This window comes from Marmota flaviventris, chromosome 7, assembly GCF_047511675.1.
Source record: "Marmota flaviventris isolate mMarFla1 chromosome 7, mMarFla1.hap1, whole genome shotgun sequence".
NCBI lineage: Eukaryota > Metazoa > Chordata > Mammalia > Rodentia > Sciuridae > Marmota > Marmota flaviventris.
This window is the reverse complement of record NC_092504.1, coordinates 71,666,251-71,688,370: the sequence shown is the minus strand read 5'-3', so window position 1 is coordinate 71,688,370 and position 22,120 is coordinate 71,666,251. Positions and strand designations below refer to the sequence as shown.

General features: G+C 36.5%; 1 protein-coding gene across 1 annotated transcript in view; it reads left to right on the top strand.

Moving 5' to 3' along the window:
- LOC139706417 (broad substrate specificity ATP-binding cassette transporter ABCG2-like) overlaps positions 1-17,685 on the top strand; it is a 59,835-nt gene extending 42,150 nt beyond the window's left edge. Inside the window, exons 11-17 of the mRNA XM_071614426.1 lie at positions 2,723-2,805; positions 8,378-8,467; positions 10,062-10,186; positions 11,306-11,460; positions 13,753-13,842; positions 15,001-15,086; positions 17,115-17,685. Coding sequence (XP_071470527.1) covers positions 2,723-2,805; positions 8,378-8,467; positions 10,062-10,186; positions 11,306-11,460; positions 13,753-13,842; positions 15,001-15,086; positions 17,115-17,262 — 777 coding nt within the window. The 3' untranslated portion in view covers positions 17,263-17,685. The remainder of the gene's footprint in view (positions 1-2,722; positions 2,806-8,377; positions 8,468-10,061; positions 10,187-11,305; positions 11,461-13,752; positions 13,843-15,000; positions 15,087-17,114) is intronic.
- The last annotated feature ends 4,435 nt before the right edge of the window (positions 17,686-22,120 follow it).

Genomic DNA, 22,120 nt, shown 5'->3' with positions numbered 1-22,120 from the left:
TACTGCTTTACATATTGGCTGCATAAATTTGCCGTCCCAATGTATGAGTGTGCCTTTTTCCCCGCATCCTCACCAAGACTTACTGTTGTTTGTATTCTTAATAGCTGCCATTCCGACTGGAGTGAGTGGAAATCTTAGAGTAGTTTTGATTTGCATTTGTCTAATTGCTAGTGATGATGAATATTTTTTCATATATTTGTTGATGATTGTATATCCTCTTTTGAGAAGTGTCTGTTCAGGTACGTGGCTCATTTATTGATTGGATTATTTATTTTTTTTGGTGTTAAGGTTTTTGAGTGCTTTATATATCCTAGAGTTAGTGTTCTATCTGATGGGCTTGTAGTAAAGATTTGCTCCAATTCTGTAGGCTCTCTATTCACCTCACTGATTGTTTCTTTTGCTGAGAAGAAGCTTTTTAGCTTGAATCCATCCCAATTATTGATTCGTGGTTTTAATTCTTGTGCTATAGGAGTCTTATTAAGAAAGATGGGGCCTAATACAACATAATGAAGATGTCACCTGGTTTTTCTTCCAATAGACACAAGGTCTCTGGTTTAATTCCTAGGTCTTTGATCCACTTTGAGTTGAGTTTTGTGCATGGTGAGAGATAGGGGTTTAATTTCATTGTGTTACATGTGGAGTTCCAGTTTTCCCAGCACCATTTGTTGAAGAGGCTATCTTTTCTCCAATATATTTTTTGGCACCTTTGTCTAATATGAGATAGCTATAATTATGTGGGTTTGTCTCTGTGTCCTCTATTCTGTACCATTGGTTTACCTGTCTGTTTTGGTGCCAATACCATGCTGTTTTTGTTACTATTGTTCTGTAGTATAGTTTAAGGTCTGGAATAATAATACCACTGGCTTCACTCTTCTTGCTAAATATTATGCATTCAATTTTTAATTTTTTTTAGAGAAAGCTACAAATATCCATCAATCCATACCTTGAGATGTGTTGTTTAAATACTTCTGGAAAAAGGGAGAATGACATAGTTGAAGAATTTCTCATCTTGATCTGTTTTGAACAGAGACCATTTGTACATATACAAAAAGCTCATAGTTAGGCTCGTCTACTCTGTTGTTAAATGTTCAGTTTACTCAATGGCTTTGTTTTTCTTCATGCAAGAAGATACAATACATGTGAACTTCTTAAAAGCATCGAATGATCATGGATTCATCATTTTGTCAATATATTTGAAAATTGGCTAAAAATCACTAAGGAATATCCAAATGATAATGTTCAGTCAGTGAAAGAAATGAAGTGTGGATGCAAGAGAAATGAAGGATGCAGAGTGTCTAATTTGAAGTCTGAATATCTTGACACTTATACAATGGGAAAACATAGACTCTTGCATAGATGCACATGCTGCATGTTGGTAGAGCCATTAGCATAGATTTTGGAAACTTGATTAGTTGTAATAATGAACAGATTCTGAGGGTCTTGGGGGATATAGCAGGGGAATGGATTCCTACCCCCACCCCAAATTTCTGTATTATTAGCAAAGGACATTTCATAGGTGAAACATTTCACTAATCTTCTTTCCAGAGTCTGGTCTTCACAAATTATTCTTTACAATTCACTGTTCTTTTCTTTGCATGTTGCCTGTATATTTGCCAAGTATCCATTACCAATTAGTTCATGGCTTGATACTGTTGTAATATTGAGATTTTTTTTAAGCTTTGATTATTGCAAGATTACTGGTAGGTATTTAGTTTTCTTTACATTCCTATCTCCTATATTATTATGTTTAGCTCACATATAATTATAATAATTCCTTACATAAAATATGTTCTAATGTAACCCTGATCTTTTGCTAACTGAAGCACCATTAAGAGAGTTTTTATTCTAAGAGGAAATGTAACATTGTTCCATTTTCTCTGGGAGATATATAGACTGAGTAGGTGACGATGGGTGGGAAAGGCAAAGAATTGGCAGCTCAGGTGTGTCAAGTTATCTGTAAGGCTCATTGGCTGGGAATGAAAGACAAGAAATATGAGCGGAGATGGTAATGGGAGGATTTGGGTAACCCCATCTGACCAAATACTTTGGTGACAGTGACAATGCACTTTTCCTGTGCAGGTGGGGATTCCCCACATGTTAGCTAGGTGCAGTCCACTTCTTCCTTATCATTCAAAATTCCATTCTTAGAATTTGGATGTGGCATTAAAATTTTATGTATTTCTGTACTTTGCAGTGATGGGGATCAAACCCCAGGTCTGGCACATGGTAGGCAAGCAGTCTATTGCTTAGCTACATCCACAGCCCTGAAATTTCCTTTATTTCTCACAATTAGAGTGAAGTCATCTTGTTTTAATTTGAATCTCTTGAAGTTTAAAGCTGTGCACATTCACTGGCATGAAAGTTGAAAATTCAGGTTAAGTCAGCATTCTTATTTTGTTCCCAAAACATCTCCCTCATATGCCTTCCTCACACAGCAACCCTGTATGGTATTTGTGGACAGAGATTGGTAGACACTGGGAAGATTCTTATCTCATCAGGTCATCTGCTCTCTTGTCCTCTCAGTACCCAAAACACAGAATCCTGACATTCTCAATTTAATTTAGAAAATGTTCTAATAATAACCACTGTCTGATAATTCCCCAGTTACTCTGGCCAATCCATTTAAAGTGTGTATTTCAGTGGAGATATTTGACTAGGTAATAAAAAGTTTTACCTGTAATTGAAATTTTTCTTTCTAATTTTCATTTTTCTCTTTGAAAAGATAATTGTCACATTGGTTTTGGGACTGGTTACAGGCACCATTATCCTTTTGCTGAGAGATGATTGTACGGAAATCCGAAATAGGTAAGTAAATTTGAATCTCAATTTTGTGAAAATGCTCTTACTTTGATGAAACTAATGAAAATCCATTCAGAATTTGAATTTATGACAATACAGGGTAAACATTGCTGTTTTATTATGGAGTAGGATCAGATAGTGTATTGAAATGGGAATGGAAGAGTTAATTTTCGGTTTCACATATGTATGTATGTGTGTAAATTACACATCATGGATATATCCTAACCATTTTGAAGTGCACAGTTTAGTGCCAAAACGTCCATTTATGTTGTCACCTGACAACACCATCCAACTGCAGACCATTTCTTTATCTTCTCAGGTGCAATCTTCAACCCACCTTAGAGTAACTACCCATACTCATCATTGCCACCTCTGCAACCATTTGCAACTTTCTGTCTCTGAATATGGCCATTCTAGGAAACTTATCAATGTGAAGTCATACAATACTTGTCTTTTCATGACTGCCTTATTTTCCTCAGCATAAACTTGTTAAGTTTCTTCAAGTTGTAGCATGGGATATATTCTTTTTTTAAAAGCCAAATAATATATGTGTAGAAAGTACATTTTATTTATCCACTCATCCATTGCTGAAAATCAGGGTTGCTAACACCTTTGAGCTATTGTAGTCATGTTGCTATGGGGGGCACACACTTGTCTGAATCTTTCTTTCAACAGTCATTTGGGGCAGATACCCAGCAGTGGAATTGCTGGGTTATGTGGTAATTTTTTGAATACCTGCCAAAGCCTCTCCTACTGCATTTTACATTCTTAACAGCAACACATAAAGTTACAATATCTTCTCATTCTCACAAAAGCTTACTTTGTTTTCAAATAACAGAGATCCACATGATCTTTGGAGAGATGTTTGTTTTTAGTATTTTGACAATTTTTAAGTTGCATTCTTTGGTTTTGGGGTGTTTTGTTGTTGATGATGATTGGAATTCTTTATAGTTATGGGTTATTCATTCATTTTCAGATATATGATTTACAAATATTTTATTCCATTTTGTGGGGTTTTTTTTGCACTCAGTTCATAATGCCTTTTATGCTGAGATGTTTTTGATTTTGAAATATACTTTTGCTCTGTTTTCTTTGGTGGTTTGTGAGTTTCCTCAATTTTGGTGTTTGCATGACTTGGGAGTATAAGATGTATGGATGGGAATCAGTTGTTCCTAACTCTGTATGGAAAGCACTTACATTAGTGTCATGCTCCTTTCTAGGTTCAGTCATAATGTGCCCTTAAAACTCTTATTCCTAGGTGTCATTTTAAACAGCTGGCTCATGTTCTAAACATAGATTCTCAACATTCCAGAATTCATGGTTCTCATCACAATTCATGTATACAGAAGCACTTCTCACTAGGCACTGAGCTTCATGCTTGACAGCTATAGCTAATGTTAACTCCCAAGGGCCAGAGAAGTGGGTGGTCTCATCCCCATTTTACTGTTGAGAACTGTGGAGCTTGGTCTTTGTCCCAGATGCTGATCCTGATCCAAATAATGAGATGGTGTTTGTTTGTTGTTTGTTTTGTTTTTATTTTTGTACTGGGAATTGAACCCAAGAATTGAAGGACATGACAACCATCCTGGGGGAGAAACAGTGTTAATCTTGATCCCCACAGGTAGGGAAGGAGGAAAGGAAAAGACTAAGGAAAAGAAAAGGAAGACATGTCAGTTTTTAAAAAAGCCTCCTGTGTTTGAGCAGCAAGATGCATACCAAAAGCCTGAAGTGAACTCTGGATACAGGCAAATTGTTTTTGAACGAAAAATAACCATAAAAATTCTTTATTTAAAGTTATTTATTAAAGTGAATTTTCCTTTTTGTTGAAGTAGATGGTGTTTTCTTACAAAAAGATGACTATTACAGCTGTTTTCCAGAGTTAAGTCACTTTTTTACCTTCTTCAGGAAGAGATCTCTGATTTTTTTTTTTTTACAACTGTTAGTGTCTGTGTCCTATGTACATGCTATTTCTTAACAAAGCTCAGCAGAATCACAGGGTTTTGAGGCCATGAAAGATGTATACTGTGCAGCAAGAAGACTGTTGAGGAATCTGTCATCAACTGCAGTTTGAAAGAAGTGAAAAGCTGACCACCACAGCTTTTGGTCAAAAACTTCAGAGAAATACATGAGTGTAGTCATTTCTTCAGATGTTTTCTGGAGAAATTGGACACTAATGTTATTTTAATTTGCATTTTTGACTATCATTACCTACTTTTTTTAGAATATTTGGACTATGTGAGAGTAGCCTCTGTGTATGTGGTTCATCTACCTCTGCTTTGGATGATCAGGTGATTAGTGATGATTGTTTGGGTAAGAAAATGAAGTCTCAGCTTCTTCTCTGGAACCAGGGCATTAGAACTTTCTTTGGACAGGAATATCCATCCTTCATTTGACATTGCTGTGAAGGCCAGTGGTTTAGGACTGTTCTTGGAATCAAGTGGTGTCTTAGCAATTCCTCTTACCTATGTAACTGAGGAACTGGGTTTGAATCCTGTGTAGAGCGTGAGCCACTTTGACTTTATAGTCTTAATGTGTTGTTTTGACAGCTAAACAAATTAGGAAAATGATGGTATTTTTTTTTTTTTAAATTGGATCTATTAATCCCACTTCAGGGTGTTCACACAAAATATTTGAAGTCAATTAGTTGAAGAGGGATCTGTGCTCCCGTGTTCATTGTAGCCCTGTGCACAACAGTCAATTTGGACATCAATCTAAGTGTCTGTCAGCTAACAAACAGAAAAGGAAAATGGGTGAATGCCCCAGGGAATGCTGTTCAGCCACAGGAAAAGGAATTTTACCATTTGTGACACCATAGACGAAATTGAGAACATTATGCTAAGTAAAGGATCCAGACTGAGAAAGACAAAAGCCACATGTTCTTGCTAATATGTAAATTCTGACACTTTTAGTCTTTTAAAGACAGAGTAGAATGGTGTATGCCAGAATGGTGTATGTGAAGGTCAAAGGTACAAATCTCAGGAAGGCAGGAAGAATAGGATCTTCTTTCTATTGAGATACATTGAACAGGGTGGTGAATGCAGTACATAATAGTGTAGAATTCAAAATTGCTGAGCATAAACTCCAAATGTTCTCACCATAAAAATGATAAAAATTAAAGTATATGAACTTTAAAAGCAATGGATCTACATAATAGACTCATTTTATTATTCTTTGACATTTTACTCTCTAGGGATTTTTTTTCTCAGTCCTTTTCATTTTTTGAGACAGAGTCTCATTAAGTTGATTTGGGCCTCCCTAAATAGCTGAGGTTGGCCTTGAACTTGTGATCCTCCTGATGCAGCCTCCTGAGTGCCTGAGAATACAGGTATAAGCTACCATATCTAACTAGCATTGAATTCTTGAAGGATAACTTCACTTTGTGCCCCACAAATGTTTGAGTATAGTTTGTCAATTTATAAAAAAAATAAATCTGATGTGTATTTATACATGGCACCTGAATTGCCCCCTTAAAAAGCATTGAGTGCATTAAACATTTTTCATAATAAAAACCTGTTTATTATGAAGTAAATCATCTTCTGTCTTAGAAGGGATTTTACTGTTTCCTTTTTCAGAATTATGAATATTACTGTATTGTTAAATGTGAGAAAAAAATTTAATTGAATTTTTCTTCTATTCCATTGTTTCCCCATGGACCTTTAGCTTGATATTAGGTTTACTAGGTACTAAAACTTATTTGGCTGTTTGTCTCTTCCATTCTTTTTAATTATTGATGAACTTTCATATTTAGAACAGCCTGCCCTCTTAGTTCTTTATTTCTTAGGTGTGATAAATATCTGTCTAGAGAAGCCAGGCTGCACCATAATTTTCTGTTGATGAGAGGCTGTTGTGGAAAAGGATGGACTTAAGTGGGTGATTTGAGGTGATGTAGAGTGTTTATTTAAATTGAAAGTACACATTCACACCCACATCTGAATGAAGTAAAGTGTACTTACTGCTTGTAGGGAGGATAGCTGGTTTTATAACATGGATATATGCTGGGAAAGCATGATGATGTATAGGTTTCAAATAAACCTTCTCATGTGCATGAATAAAAAGTTTTCTATAAACTCTTTAAGGTAGTTGGAATTGTTCACTTGTGTTTACATTTGAAAAACTTTCTCTTGTTTTTAAGTAATTTAAATGATGTGCATATATCCTTTCTTTACATGTTTATAGTAATATCAATTTATGTGTCTGATTAGACAGGGAAGCCCATGTTTTAAGGATGTTGGCAAACTCCCATGAAATCCTTATTTCACTTGAAATATAAACTAGCCGAACACTTTTCTTGCTAATCCTCAATTATTTTACTGATATACATATTAATAGTCTTCACACTGGTGATCAAATTGATTTTTATTATGAATAAATATCAGTTTGATTTTTTTTTTTTTTATCACTTTGGAAACCCCATAGGAAGGTGGTTGTTCCAAATCAAGGATGGTGTCCAGGCTTTCTGGTGGTCTTGTGTAGTTCTGGCATTTTCTTTCCACATGCCTTTACTCTTTTGTTACTTTACTTCAAAACTAAATTGAATTGAATACCTTAACCCTTTGGAGCTCTATTTAACTTAAAGTTTCTCTTCATACATTAGGAATGATACTCGGGATTTTTGTGAGTTAAATTCAAGGTGAAAGTATTTTATAACCTAAGTGTTAGCACAGGCTGTCATAGCAATGCACCAGACTCGGGGACTTACAGGACAAAACTTTTTTGTTTCAGTTGTAGAGTCTGGGAGTTTGGGTTCAGAGCTCCCTTCCAGCAGTAGGCTCCTGGGAGGGTCCCGCTCTGCCTATAGATGGCGCCGTCACCCTGCATCTCTCATGGCATAGAGTTTCTGGGGTTTCTTGCTCTTACCAGGGCACTGGTCCCATCATGGGGGCTCCACTCTCATGACCTTGCCTAAACCTCATTACTTAAGTTACCAATCTCAAAAAAACAAGCGCCAAATGTTTTCTCTGACATAAGGTAACTGACTCATAGTGGGGTAGGGATGGGAGAATGGGAGGAATAGATGAACTCTAGATAGGGCAGAGGGATGGGAGGAGAAGGGAGGGGACATAGGGTTAGAAATGATGGTGAATGTGATGGACATCATTATCCAAAGTACATGTATGAAGATACGGATTGGTGTGAACATATTTTATATACAACCAGAGGTATGAAAAATTGTGGTCTATATGTGTAATATGAATTGTAATGCATTCTACTGTCATTTCTTTCAAAATAAATAAATAAATAAATAAATAAATAAAATTTAAATATGTACCTCCCAGTACTATTGCATTGGAGGTTATTTCTTTATCATATGAATTTTAGTGAATACAAGTCAGTGCACAGCAGTCCACACAGAAATTTCAATATGTACTATAGTGTGGAGTAACCAGGGCATCACTGAGGACACTCAGGGAGAGCCCTGATGGGATGATGCTTTCCTATCTGTTTAAATGGAAAAGTTCCACTTTTTAAAAAAATGTCTTTGATTTTACATTAATTTTGGAAGGAGTTCTGAGGGACGAAACCAACCTAAGAGCTCTGATTTGACTGAGCTGCTTTTATTCCCATTTTCTCTTGACAGAGCACTGATGCTCTTCTTCCTGATGGTCTACCTGTGTCGCAGAAGAACATTGGCGGTGGATCTCTTCATGATCCAGAAGAAGCGGTTTGTGTGAGTTGGACTCTGTTCAGGGAAGGGGCATTGCAGCCTGGTGGGCAAACTGGTCATATCCAGAATTGGGCCAAGGATTTCATAATGGGGATAACTGGCAAATTTATTTTCTTCTCATTTCTTTCCCATATCTTATGTTTAAAATTGTCATATTTAAATTGTGTCTATTTATCTTGTACAACACAAGCTTTTGAAGTATATATAGTTTACCAATATTATTTGAGAAAAGCAGTCTTCAATGGAGTGGAAAACCAAGAGCATATGAGGTCTGATACTAAGGGAAAAAATATCAAGGTTTGGGTGTGGTCAGCAAGTCCCAATTTTGCAGAGAAAGTGAAGAATAAAAGAGTTGAGAATTGTCTTTGGTTTTGAGAAAGTAATAGGTCATAAAGCCCCTCTTAAGGAAAATTCAGGAGCTTTGGTAGATATTTAAGTGTTAAGTATCAAATTGGAGATGGGATATGAAGTTTACAAAGTATGTAGCCAAGCGCAGCCCTGAGTGGATCAAAGAATGGAGAGAGCCAGAGGGCAGCCTTACAGGAAACAGCAGGATGGTTTTGTTCATTGTAGTTTTCAAAGATGGAGGAGATTTGCCCATGCCTACATGCCCAGGAGTGGGATCACCACAGAGGGAAGGAATTCATTTCTAGTGGTGAAAGAGTTTGGAATTTGGAAAGAGGCATTAGGAATAGCAAAGATTAAGGTTTGGTATCTGACAAGGGTATCTTGTTGAAAGGCATGATCGTTTTCTTGCTTCAACATAAGAATAGATTTTTAAAAAGGTTTTGGGATCTTCATCTATGTTGGATAGAGATGATTTTTTGTTCTCTTACTGTTTGCTTAATATTATACTGATATTGGCACAATTAATATTCACAAGTACACAGGGAGCTACACCAGCTGTACTCATCCCTTCTTTTCTTTAAGGATCAAAGCTATGGATGGAGACTCTCTTTGTCATGAGTATAACACGTTCACCTTCATATTCACTGGTGGGAAGAAGAAAAGCTTCTTTTTTGGAGGGAAGGGGTACTGGGGATTGAATTGAAAGGCTTTTGATCACTGAGCCACCTCCCCATGCCTATTTTGTGTTTTATTTAGAGACAGAGTCTCACTGAGTTGCTTAGCACCTCTCTTTTGCTGAGGGTGGCTTTAAACTTGCAATCCTCCTGTCTCAGCCTTGAGGGCCTCTGGGATTACAGGCATGCACCAAGTGCCAAGCCAAGCCAGAAAAGCCTCTTTTACCAAGCCTCTTTTACCACTGAGATTAGCCCTTTCCAGTGAGCTAGCCTCAGAGGAAAAGCAGAGGCTCTGAGGAGAGTGAGGAAATGCAGACTGTGTTCCTGGAGGGGTGATGTGGGGTCATTGGGGATGAAAGCAGGAAGGGTGCTGTCATGAGAGAGGTCCACAGCATGGGGCTGATGTCCCAGAAAGTCTGCACCTGTGATGGGGAAGGACATGGGGGGATGAGCACAGAGCTTGTGGGCAGCTGCAGGATTAGACCTGGTGGCAGCAGGAGTCTGAACAGCATCTTATCTGGGCTGTGCCTTTTTAAACTAACCTGGCCTGTGTGGTGTATGTTTTTATTCTATAGACATGAGTCCATCAGTGGGTATTACAGAGTATCATCTTATTTCTTTGGAAGTCTTTTGCTTGATTTACTACTCGAGATGATATTGACAAGTTTTATATTTATTTATACACTATACTTCATGGCCGGTAAGTAACAAGACAAAGAGAATGTGTCTTTACTTTTGGATATGTGGAGAAGTTAATTTCTGTTTGCAAACATGTATTTTGTTCCCCAAATGGCAAAGCAATTTATAAGGGAGAAAGCATGTGTCTATTGGGTATTCTACAAATAGCTGGTTAATGTGGACACTCTTTTCTAGACTTTTCCCAATTGAACTATTAAAACTTCTTATAAAATGGTAATTTACTTATCCCCACTTATAAAACTATACATATTCTGTGTGTTTTATACAAATATGGTCCAGATTTATAAAATTATTTGAAACTGTGTTAGAGGAACCAGGATATTTATTGCCTTTTTCTACGTTTTTTTTCTCTCTCTGTCTGTATATATTTCAATATAGAGATAAAATATCAATAGGAAGATGTTAGATACCTCTAATATTTGTAGAGACATATATAGAGAGATAAGAAATCATTATACACTTATATTCTCTTCCTGTTTACTTTTCTAATTAGATAAAGATGATGACTTTGGGGTTTATTGATTTAATAAAATTACTTGTTTGATGAAGTAGACAATATCATTTGTGAATTATACTCTGGGTTTACCCCAGACTCTTTGAGTTATCGTTTCCATAATTTTCACTGATACACACACACACAAACACACACATAAACACGTACATTCACACAAACCAAAAGTTTCTTTAACAACCCACTATAGAGTTTGAATCATTGATAGAGCTTAAATTTTCCATTTTAGAAATATATGTATGTGATAAGAATTATTCATGGAATCTGGAGCCCTGAACTCCTATCAGTGTTTTTGCAGCTGTTCCCAAATCTTCAGATCATATGACACAAAGCATTAGCTCATGATAATTATAAACTACTATAAGAAACTTAACAGCCCTATTCGCAATCACAGAGCCATGTGGCAATTTGTCTATGAGGACTTAGTGATACCCACTCCTAGTTATATGGAGGGAAATAATGAAATTGGTGACCCAGGGTGTTAGGACAGAGGATGATTATTTTTGTTCTCTTACTGTTTGCTTAATATTATCCTGATATTTGCACAATAAATATTTACAAGTACACAGGGAGCTACACCAGCTGGACTCATGCCTTCTTTTCTTTAAGGATCGAAGCCACGGGCGGAGACTTTCTTTGTCATGACCTTTACCCTCCTTATCTTTGGTTTTTCATCCATTTCCATGACCCTGGCTCTAGCAGCAGGTTATAGCAAAGTCTCTATACAAGGAAATGTTGTGGACACCTATTTTACATTTATGCTGGTGAGTGTGAACTGTACTTCTCTGGGACAGAATTTTTCCCCTTGTTTGTCCCTTCACCTTCTGTCATGTAAAACCAGCTTTGAGGATTGTGTGGGTGGGTCTCTGATGCTTCAAGGAGGTTATATATTGAAATACAGTTTACATTAGAGAATGTGCAACTTTTCTTCTTCCTCTTATCCAGTCTTTTTTTGCCAGTTTCTAATGTAGTTACTTAACTTTGGCCCCATGTACTTACTAATGAGCTTTTAAAAGGGACTTCTTGGTGACATAAAAAACCTTCATAGGTTGGGACTTCAAAACCCAGAAAAATTGGCCGATTCCCTCACAAAAAAACATAGCTCTCTGCCTGCCTTTCATGCTGGTGTTAGAGAACTGCCAGCTGTGTAAGCAGCAGAGGTGGTTTGGTTGGATTCACTACTCCCCAAGGTGAAAGTCAAGCTCCCAGGGAAGTGTATTAGGGGGGTCTAGCCAGATGCCTCTTGCATTTTGAAAACGTTTTAAAATTTATTGGAAAATTCTAAAGTCCGTAGTATTAGGTCACCAGTTGTGTGGGTTACTGAGAATCTCTTACATTAATATATTTCTGTTTTATGCTTTTTAAAAAAGTTGCTTAATCTATCATGCTCCTAAATCTTGACCTCACTTAGATGACTCAACAGATAAACTGAACAAATTATCACATTCCCTCCACTACTATGTCAGTGATGCAGACATGCTCAACCTACAGAAGGAAAAGATGTCTTTCAATGACATTTATGGAGCACATATTCTTATTAAGAATTGTTTATTATTGAGTTATAGTTATCCATAATATTGGGGTTCATTTGGGTTTAACCATTCCAGCATAGCTTAGCACATACTATTGCCAAAGTTGAGTTCTTCTGTTTCTGAATTTGGAGATGAATATGAATATCATTAAAAAAGTGATGTCTTGTTTTTATATCATGTACTGTAACAAAAATGTACTTCAATAAAATAAGATGTTTTGTTTTATTTGATACTTGATTGATTTTTTTATTTAAAGGTTTCCATGTAGAATTTTAAAAGCTAGTCATGAAATTGCATTTCACTCAGGATTGCCATGTTATGTATCAGGCACTTGTTAAGTCAATTCTGATATACGCAGGTACACCAACACTATCATTGCTATGCATATCCCAACATACCCTGTACAAGTTAGGACAAGTATTATGTGGATTCCTTAGCAGTCCCTCTAGTTCATCTCCAGCATTCCTTCCTGAGTCAGCATTACAATGCTGCTTTTTCATAGCTTTAAATGAAGAGATTCACTATGTATTCTGCTGTACTACACTGCATTCTGCTGTTTATCAGTTCTAGGCTTTGGGTAACCTGAAACCTGCAATTCTGAATCCCAAATTATTATTAACATCATGGATACAACATGCAAACTTTGTAAATAACAACACTTATTGATGTGTGGAAGTAGAGAGGGATATGTGTTGCTCAGGAATGTTCTGTATATGTTTGTAGATTTCTAAGATTTTTAGAGGGAACACATGGTAGAGATATAATTAGAATAGTGAGTACAGTCAGCCCTTCAAATACATACTTTATGGATTATAAGATGCAATTGACTACAAACAAAACTTACAAAACAAGTACTGTGTCTGCACGATTTTTCTTTTTTATTCATTATTCTCTAAACCTTTTAGTGTGTATAAGTTATATATCTATGGTATGAAATACATACATAGCATTTCTATGCTACTAGGTATTATAAGAAATATGGAGCTAATTTAAAATCAAAGGAGATATATATATATATATATATATATATATATATATATATATATATATATACATACATATACATACATTTAAATATGAAGGATTTACTTGGGATTACACACAAATACTATGCTATTGTGAAATAAAGGGCCTTGAGTATCTGCAGATTTGGGTATCTGTATGCATGTGTCCTGGAGTTGATCTCCCTTGCATACCAAGAGAAAAGTATACTTCTTAATCTTCCATTGTGTACTGGTACAGAGGAAGTTAAGGACAAAGTATTGACAATAAGGATCTCTCAAATAAATGGAATATATAATATAGATGATAGTATATTTTTATTAACTTAAAACCATGAACATCCTTTGCCAGGCAGAGGTTTACACATGTAAAGGAAGGTTAATGTTTAGAATAAGTGCAAAGGATTTCAAGAGTTCTTCCCAGCAGTAATGTGGAGAAGTTTCTAGAGATCTCAAAAGGCATCTTCTGAACAATTTTCCTGAAATCTCTGGGCTCTTCTAATTCATTTTTTTTTCTGTGTAGATTCTTTCAGGTGTGTCTTTGTATTTTGGAACCAGAAGATCTCAGTTCCCCTGGCTTCAGTACTTCAGCATTCCATATTATGGCTTTATGGTAAGCTGTCCTTATCTACACCTGTGAGTGTTTCTCCAAGATGGGAACAGTAAAAATAAAACCCACCCTTCCCTGCTATGACCTGTGGACACCTCCCACCCAGGAATGTCCTTTCAGGAGCAGTGAATGAGGATTTCCTAATAGCCTTCATTAGCACAAGTTCAGGGCAACATCTGTGGTTTCTTTCTATCATCCTGTTGTTTGAGGGTGAGGAAGGGTGGGGAGAATAAATCTCATAGTAAAGCAGAAATAATGATGTGATACATTGTTTGAATTCAATAAGGAAATGAGAAGATGGGAGACTAGAATTGTAGATCATGTTGAAAGGGGTATTATAAGAGGAACAAAAGTTATATAACACTCAGCCCTATTGGCTCTAGCAAGCTAACCAACTCCAAAGAAAACAGTGTCTTAATACAGTGTAACCAAGATTCTACCACCTATCATCATTCATTGTAAGTGTTTTTTTATTGAAAAGAAGAAGTGTCATTAAAATAAGTCTTCAGTTTTCAATGATCAACAATGTATCATTTTACTTATAAAGCTGTAGAGGTCACAGAGAGAGAAGATGGAAGGGGCTATGGGGGTCATCTAACAAGAGGTCTTTCTTCTTGGTTAATTGAAAACATCATCCCAACTCTGGACCTCTTGATTCATAACTTTAATCACTTTGCCATGACAGACTGTGAATATGAAGCTTGGTTTGTCTTTTAAATATCATGTTTAGCTCAATAAGCCAATCCCCCCAAACCAAAAGATGAATGTTCTGTCTGATATATGGATGCTAACCCACAAGGGAGAGTGGGGAGGGGAAGAATAGTAGTCCATTGGATTAGACAAAGGGAAGCTAAGAGAAGAGAGGGAGATGGGATAGGAAGGACAATAGAATTAATTGGACATAACTTCCCTAGCCTTGTATTTGAGTACATGACCAGTGTAACTCTGCATCATGTACAACCACAAGAATAGGATGCTAATTAGAATAAGTTATACTCCATGTATTTATAATATATCAAAATACATTCTACTGTCATATATAACTAAAAAGAAGAAATGAAAAAGACTAGTAAAGATTAAGCTTGAGGATTTCATTGTGATAATTCTTTGGAAAGTTTTTGAAATTTAAAATCATCATGTCTTATTCTTTGTGTCACATAGGCTTTGCAGCATAATGAGTTTTTGGGAGGAAACTTCTGTCCAGAACTCAATACAACAACCAGCAATAAGTGTCCTGACTATGTAATGTGAGTTTGTGTCCAGTGTCATCAGGTGTTTACATAATACTATAATGAGATACAGCAAGTTCCCTGGGCTTATAGCTGGCATGAAAACTTTCAAGGTCAACAAACACTCTGAGCCTATATTTTCTCCCTCATAAATTGAGTCATTGTGCACTAATCAATATGAACATGCTATATTCTGCTACAGTGAAAATTGTACTTATTGTGGAGAAATGTTTGGGCCCTTTCAAATGATCATGTTGACTTTTTAATTTACAGTTGAGTTTTGAGTAATTTTGAGTTCTCAATTTTCAGACCATTTAAGTTGAAAATGGGTTGTTCTGACAGTTTAGCAAAGGTTTTAATCTCTCAGTGTATGGGTTCTGTGCTACATGTCAGCTGAGCTCATGTTAGTAAGAAGTTTCAGGGCTGCCATAGTATACATAAAGTGAACATTGTCCCCCAATATTTTGGCCCTTCCTTTTGCTCAGGCCATTGGAAGACACATAAAATCCAAGACCATGTAGTGCATGTGTGAGTGTGTGCACGTGCGTGTGTGTGTATTTGTGTGTGTGTATGTGTTCTGAAATGGAATATTCTCTCACAGTGGCTATGTTTTTCAATGAAAGAAACACATATTTCAGCCAATTGAGAAGTAAATATTATTTCTGCATCATGTCCTTAAAACAGAAATGCAGGGGTTTAAAAAATTAAAAGACCTTGTTTTATATTTTAATATTTTACTTTTCTATTTTTGCTGCTAATAGGCCAGGTGCCTATTAATGAGAGAAAAGAGAATGCTGATGTCCTGAATCCCTTTTGAATGTTCAAATAACATAGAATAATTTGTAATAATCAGACAAGTTCCTATTTTGAATTACTGACAGGTGAAACCTCTATGAATAGAGTTTTCTCTACTGGGCCCCCTTCACCTTGGTTTGATCTGGGTGTGGTGTCTTTGTAACACAGAGTCACCATCAGGCTGCTGGGCAGGACGCAGTGGTTGGAAACAGGGGAACAGATAAGCAGGAGCCACCACAGCCTAACTGTTCACAAAGGGCTATCCTCACAAGAGGAAGGAGGAATCTTTCCTCTAGGCAGAAAGAGGGCATGGCTATTTTAGGAACTGCTAAATGCCAACATGCACAAAAATGGCAGCAGGCAACAACTGTAGCTGCATCATGTGTTTTAGTATCAGGTACTTTTCTATGTGGCAGGAATGCTCCATCCTGGCCTGCTCCAGCTGGTTCTTAAGGTCTAAGTCTTTTTTCTGTACCTGCAGGTAACATCCTGTAGCTGAGTATCTGTGATGCTTATCACAGTGTTAGACTGACAACTGACAGACTTGACTCTGCCTACAAGCCCTTGCTCCCTTTTGGTTTTAGAATTTTTACCCATTTTTTTTTTTTTCAGGATGGCTATCTCATGGGTGAGCACATTGTCCCCATCAGGAGTCAGTGAAAGATCCGTTGATAATTTTTTATGCTTTTTTTTGGCACCATGGATTGAACCCAGAGGCAACTAACCACTGAGCAACAGGACCAGCCCATTTTATACTTTATTTAGAGACAGGGAATCACTTAGTTGCTTGGGGCCTTACTAAGTTGCTGAGGCTGGCTTTGAACTCCCAATCCTCCTTACTCAGCTCCGGAGCTGCTGAGATTACAGATTTGTGCCATTGCACCTGGCCTATTTCTGGTTTTTGAAGAGGGTAGCATTATATACTTGGAAACAAATGAATCTGGTTTCTACTTACACTAGAAATTTGGTTTTTAATATGATTGTAAACTTGGCTAAGTTAATTAAGCCTTCTTCCCCTCCTCTTAAATGAGTATGATATCTATATCCCTTTGGAACATTTTAGGGATAAGTAAGAAATTATATGCAAGTTCCTTAGCATAGCATCAAGTAACAATGACTGATAGCTATAGTATGTAAAGGGATAATTTTGAAGATATTGTTAATCCATAGGTTTCTTTAAGGAAAAGCAAATAAATTGACCAAAATTTCACAGATGCCAGGAATAAAGTTATATTTTCTGTTTCATTTCAGATGTTCTGGTGAAGAATTCTTGTTAATGCAGGACATGGATATCTCACCTTGGGGCTTGTGGATGAATCATGTAGCTCTGTCCATTCTGATGATTTTCTTTCTCATAATTGCCTACCTAAGAATGTTATACCTTAAAAGAAATTCTTAAATTTTACTTCCATTTACTATGAATTAATTTCACATTTAAAAAGTACCTGGATTGGCTGTCAGTAGTTAATGATTTTTTTATTGTCTTCTATTCAGTTCCATCACACTGCTGATCAGCAACAATCATCTTCAATAGAAAAGATCACAAAACAACAACAAACTGAATTATATATCCAAAAATGAAAGCCAAAATCTGATGGTATTTCTTTGTGCATATTACTTTATCTCCCTCAGACAATAAGTGTTGGGAAGAAATCCAGGCTAATTTATTGACCTGAAAAAAAGGAGAATTTAGGGCTGGGGATGTGCTCAAGTGGTAGTGCGCTCGCCTGGCATGCGTGCTGCCCGGGTTTGATCCTCAGCACCACATACAAACAAAGATGTTGTGTCTGGCAAAAAATAAAAAATAAATATTAAAAAATTCTCTCTCTCTCTCTCTCTCTCTCTCTCTCTCTCTCTCTCTCTCTTTAAAAATAAATCAATAAATAAAGGTATTGTGTCCATCTACAACTAAAGAAAAAGGAGAATTTATATCTAGAAACTCATGACAAGTTTCTCTTATCTCTGGCATTAGCTTCCTCATGTACAAAATGAGTAGGCAGGCTAGTAGCCCTCTGGTTTTGATATTCTATGGCTCTACCATTAAATATGATCCCATTAAATAAATAACTTGTGTAAATGTTGTATTAGAAGTATAAAACTAAATTACTTTGGAAACATAATACTATTTCTAGGGTGAAACAGATCCATGATGATAAAAAATCATGTCTTAAATAAGATAATTTAGATTGGTGGAACTTACAGATATTTGCTAATGGAATTGTAAGAGTTCAGGAGTCTTAGCTGGAGTCTTGGGCTGCAGGTGGAGTTGAGGGCCAGGGTCGGGGATTATGGCTCTTGTGCCATTTCTGGGACATTCTGCCTCTGAAATTTCACTTTGCCTCCTTGCATATCTCAGTGGTAACTAATCTGGCTACATCAGAATCTCTGAGGGCTTTGCTAAGACAAAAATGTCAGGTCCTGCCTTTCCCACTGAAGGAGCACCTGGAGAGCCGCCTCCATGAAGAACTTGTCAGGGCTGAATTTGGCCATTTCTAATGCTCTCTCAGCTCTGAAAATGTTATGCTTGTGGTTTAATAACTTGGATATCTTTGCCTACACAAGATCCCATTCAATGCTTGTACATTTAATTTATTTCTGAATACTCATTTCATTCTTTACCTGTAATAGAGAACTATTTACCAGTACTATGACTGTGTTTAAAACTTCTCTTTTATTGAAGGGCAATGTAATAACAACAAAAAAATACAATTCAATGAGTTACCATAAAATGATGACACATGTGCAGCCACCAGTCCAGGCCAAGAAGTAGAATGTGACCTGACAGGAGAGTCCTGCATGCACCTTCCTAATCACTGATTCCTCCTCTTCTCTCTATGGGTTGCTTTTGAAATGATTTGTGTATATTCCTCTCTGTTGCTATTATCAGAACATCACTGATGTTTGTATTTTTTGTGGAAAGCTACATGCTTAATTCCCTCTTCCATTTTAAAAAAGCTTTTAAATATTTAAATAGCTTATATTTACAGAAAAGCTGCAAAGAGAGTGTGGAAATCTCCCATGTGCTCTTGGCCAAAATTCATTTAATTTTAACTTTTTATATTTCAAGCTCCAGTCAAAGGTAAGAAATTAACATTGGGACATCTTTGTGCTCAAATTGCACAATTGTTACAAATTACCCCCCGCTTTTTTTTTTTTTTTTTTACTAATGTTCATTTATTGTTCTGGGATCAAATTTTGGGTATCACATTGTGTCTAGATCCATCTTGCAGAAGGAAATACAGGAATGAAAAGATCTAGGGACTCACCAATGTAGATGCCTGTTACTTTGGTTCTCTAGGAATATAATTGACCCACCATTGAGTGCTTTTCCATGTTGCTGCAATGAAGTCAAGGGAGCTGACTTTAGATGTTTATCTTTACACTTTAAAGAATATTGCTTTATATGACATTTGATTAATGCATCAAATAATATCTGTTTTACCAAGTTTTTATGGAAATTTCAATGTCAAATGATTTTTTCTACTTTTGGTAAAATTTTTCTGTATCTGTGCTTACAGTTACCTACATATATACATCATCACACAGAGAGAAATGTATATGCATATTTATACACAACATATATCTGCCAGGTTAAAAAATAGCTCAAATTAACAATATCTTCTTTGGGATTTATTAGACATTTAATTGTACCATATTTTATTTATTCTTTGCATTATAATTTCCTTTTTATATACTTTTTATTAAGTAACAAACACAAAATAAAAATTACCATCTTATCAAACTTCTAAATTGAGGAACATTTAAAAAGTGTGATATTATTTTTCTTAGGTTAAAAAATAAAATGTTAGTTAATAGAAATTTCTGTAAGAACACATATGTATACTTGTGTAATTTGTTCTTATTTCCTTGCATGTCAGAAGTAATCTATAAAGGAGGGGAACTGACCTATTATGCAGGAATAAATGAAACATCAGTTGATATTTATTCTCCAGTTACTCTTCTTTGGATGCCAATCAAGACTTCAAGAAGACTGCTGCTATGAAATGTTCCTCAGTGTGTTGGGGAGGGAGGGAAGAAGGGAAGAAAATGTGGGTAATGTGGAAAGGTGTTAAAGAGATAATAAATATAACACTTTCTCTGTTTTTGAAGTAATCTTCATGCACCTAAGATTTGAAATTTATTAAAATTCCTTGCACTTATATCCTTTTGACAAGTAGTAATACTGATTTTTGAGATGTCTTTTCTGATTCCAGTAGGCTTTAGAAAAGAGCTGTCAAGGGGGCAGAGATGGAGGCTGTCAATGGATCCCACAAGAGCCTGGGCTGGCACCAAGGTTGATTGACTGAGGTCAATTAATATTTTAGAATGGTCCTGCCCTTCCAGGAGACCATACCAGTCAGCAAATTGGTGGCAAAATGATGACATGCAATAACTGAGTCATTATCCCTGATGTCTTTGGGGACCACTGCATTAAGATATAGGTCCTCATGGAGTTATATTTTTGTATTGGTTATGGCTGTTTTTGCCCTTCGACAGCAAAGTAATTGAAAGAAAGACCGTGATCATTTGTAAAACCAAAAATATTTACTATCTCACCCTTTTTGTAAGCTTACAGAAACCGACATTAAATCCATAGGTTCTGTTTCCAAAAAGTGGGAAACAGGTCCATAAGCCAAGCAATTACCAGCCTCTTTCAACATCATTTCCATGAACTCATTTGCAGAATTTATGCTTTAGGTTTAGGCACCTTTAGGATCTGCTGTATTACACATCTTTAATCCTGAAGAGTAGGTAGACGGGGGCACATGGCAATACAGGAAAGGTTCCACAAAATCTGAAAGTAGCTGCCCCTTTGTCACTTTGGGATTTCCACAGTGGTGTCACAGCAGCAAAGAAAGGTGTTATAATAGTGGTCATCCCTGTGACAGTGAAGGGCAGGATTACTAGCCCTCTACATAATGGGTAGAGAATTCAGAGAAGTAACTCAATGTTTCTCTGTAATAAAGTCTCTGAGGCCTCAGTAGTGAAGGTGTGGACATCTGTTCCAAGAAAACAGCTTAGAGTACAGCTGAAGTAATGGCCAACAATTAGAAAGTTCTAGAAAGGATGTGGAAGAGAGAAACAAAAAATTGTGATCATGAGCACAAACAGCAATGGGACCAGCAAGTTCCACTGAATGTCTGAACCTCCTGTACTGTGTTTTCTAGAAATTACAACTGGCCTCTCCCTCAAGCTTTCCATATGGTGGATTTACAGTGGCCATAATTGGATCTGTGTGGTATGAGGGCTGGGCTGATTTGGGTGCTATTGGTGCTGTCACATCTTCTATGTACATCTCCACTTTTGGTTGCAGCTTTGGTGGGCAGTTCCATGTGGGTGAACCCAATCAGTGAATGAATCCCCTGAGAGGGATTAACTGAGTGGTAACTGAATGTAGGAAGGGAGTAGCTGGAGGAGGTGGTCATGGCGGGCGTGCCTTTCGGGTATGTGTGTGTGTGTGTGTGTGTAGTATCTGGCAAGTGGAGTTTGTCTCTGCCTTCTGATCATCATGTGACCCATCTCCCTCTGCCACATTTCTTCTGCAATGCTCTTCTGCCTCACCTGGATCCCTGAAGAATGAGCCGGCTGCCCATGGACTGAGACCTCTGAAATCATGAGCCACCAAATAAACTTTTAGTTGCAGCTTCAAAAAAGCTGACTAAAACAGAAATAATTTAGTTTTCTTAAGATGACTCTTAAGGAAAGCATGAAATGTTAGTGTTAGATGAAAAACCCCAGTTGCCTAAGTTAAGTTGACTTAATTTAATACTTTTCAGTGGACTAAGTGAATTCACAAATGTTAACACGATATGAAAAGACAAAACCTTTAAAACTATCTTAAGTAACTCAGATTAAAAGTGTCAATTTGTACCAAATCAAAAGACTCAAAAAGCTTTTAAAGAAATAATTGTTAAAACAATTTATAATCATCATTTGATTGAGTTCTACAGTTAACATATTCATATTCCTTGTAGGTAGTCTCTACATATCTATAAAGTGTTAAATATGAATGAGTTAAAAGATAATATCTTTATCTTGGTATGCAATAATTCACTCAAACACTTCCTGTGTCATCCTGGATCTAGCTTACTTTTTAGTTCCTACTTTTGTAAGAAAGAGTGAAATGAAAAGTCATACCACCAAGTAACTATGAAGTGTTGACATCTGTGTTAAAAAATTATGTGAGTGAGCATGTTCTAATTTTGAGGCAAAGCACTGTCTTAGATAACTTTATTAATCTGCATTGGTCTAATATA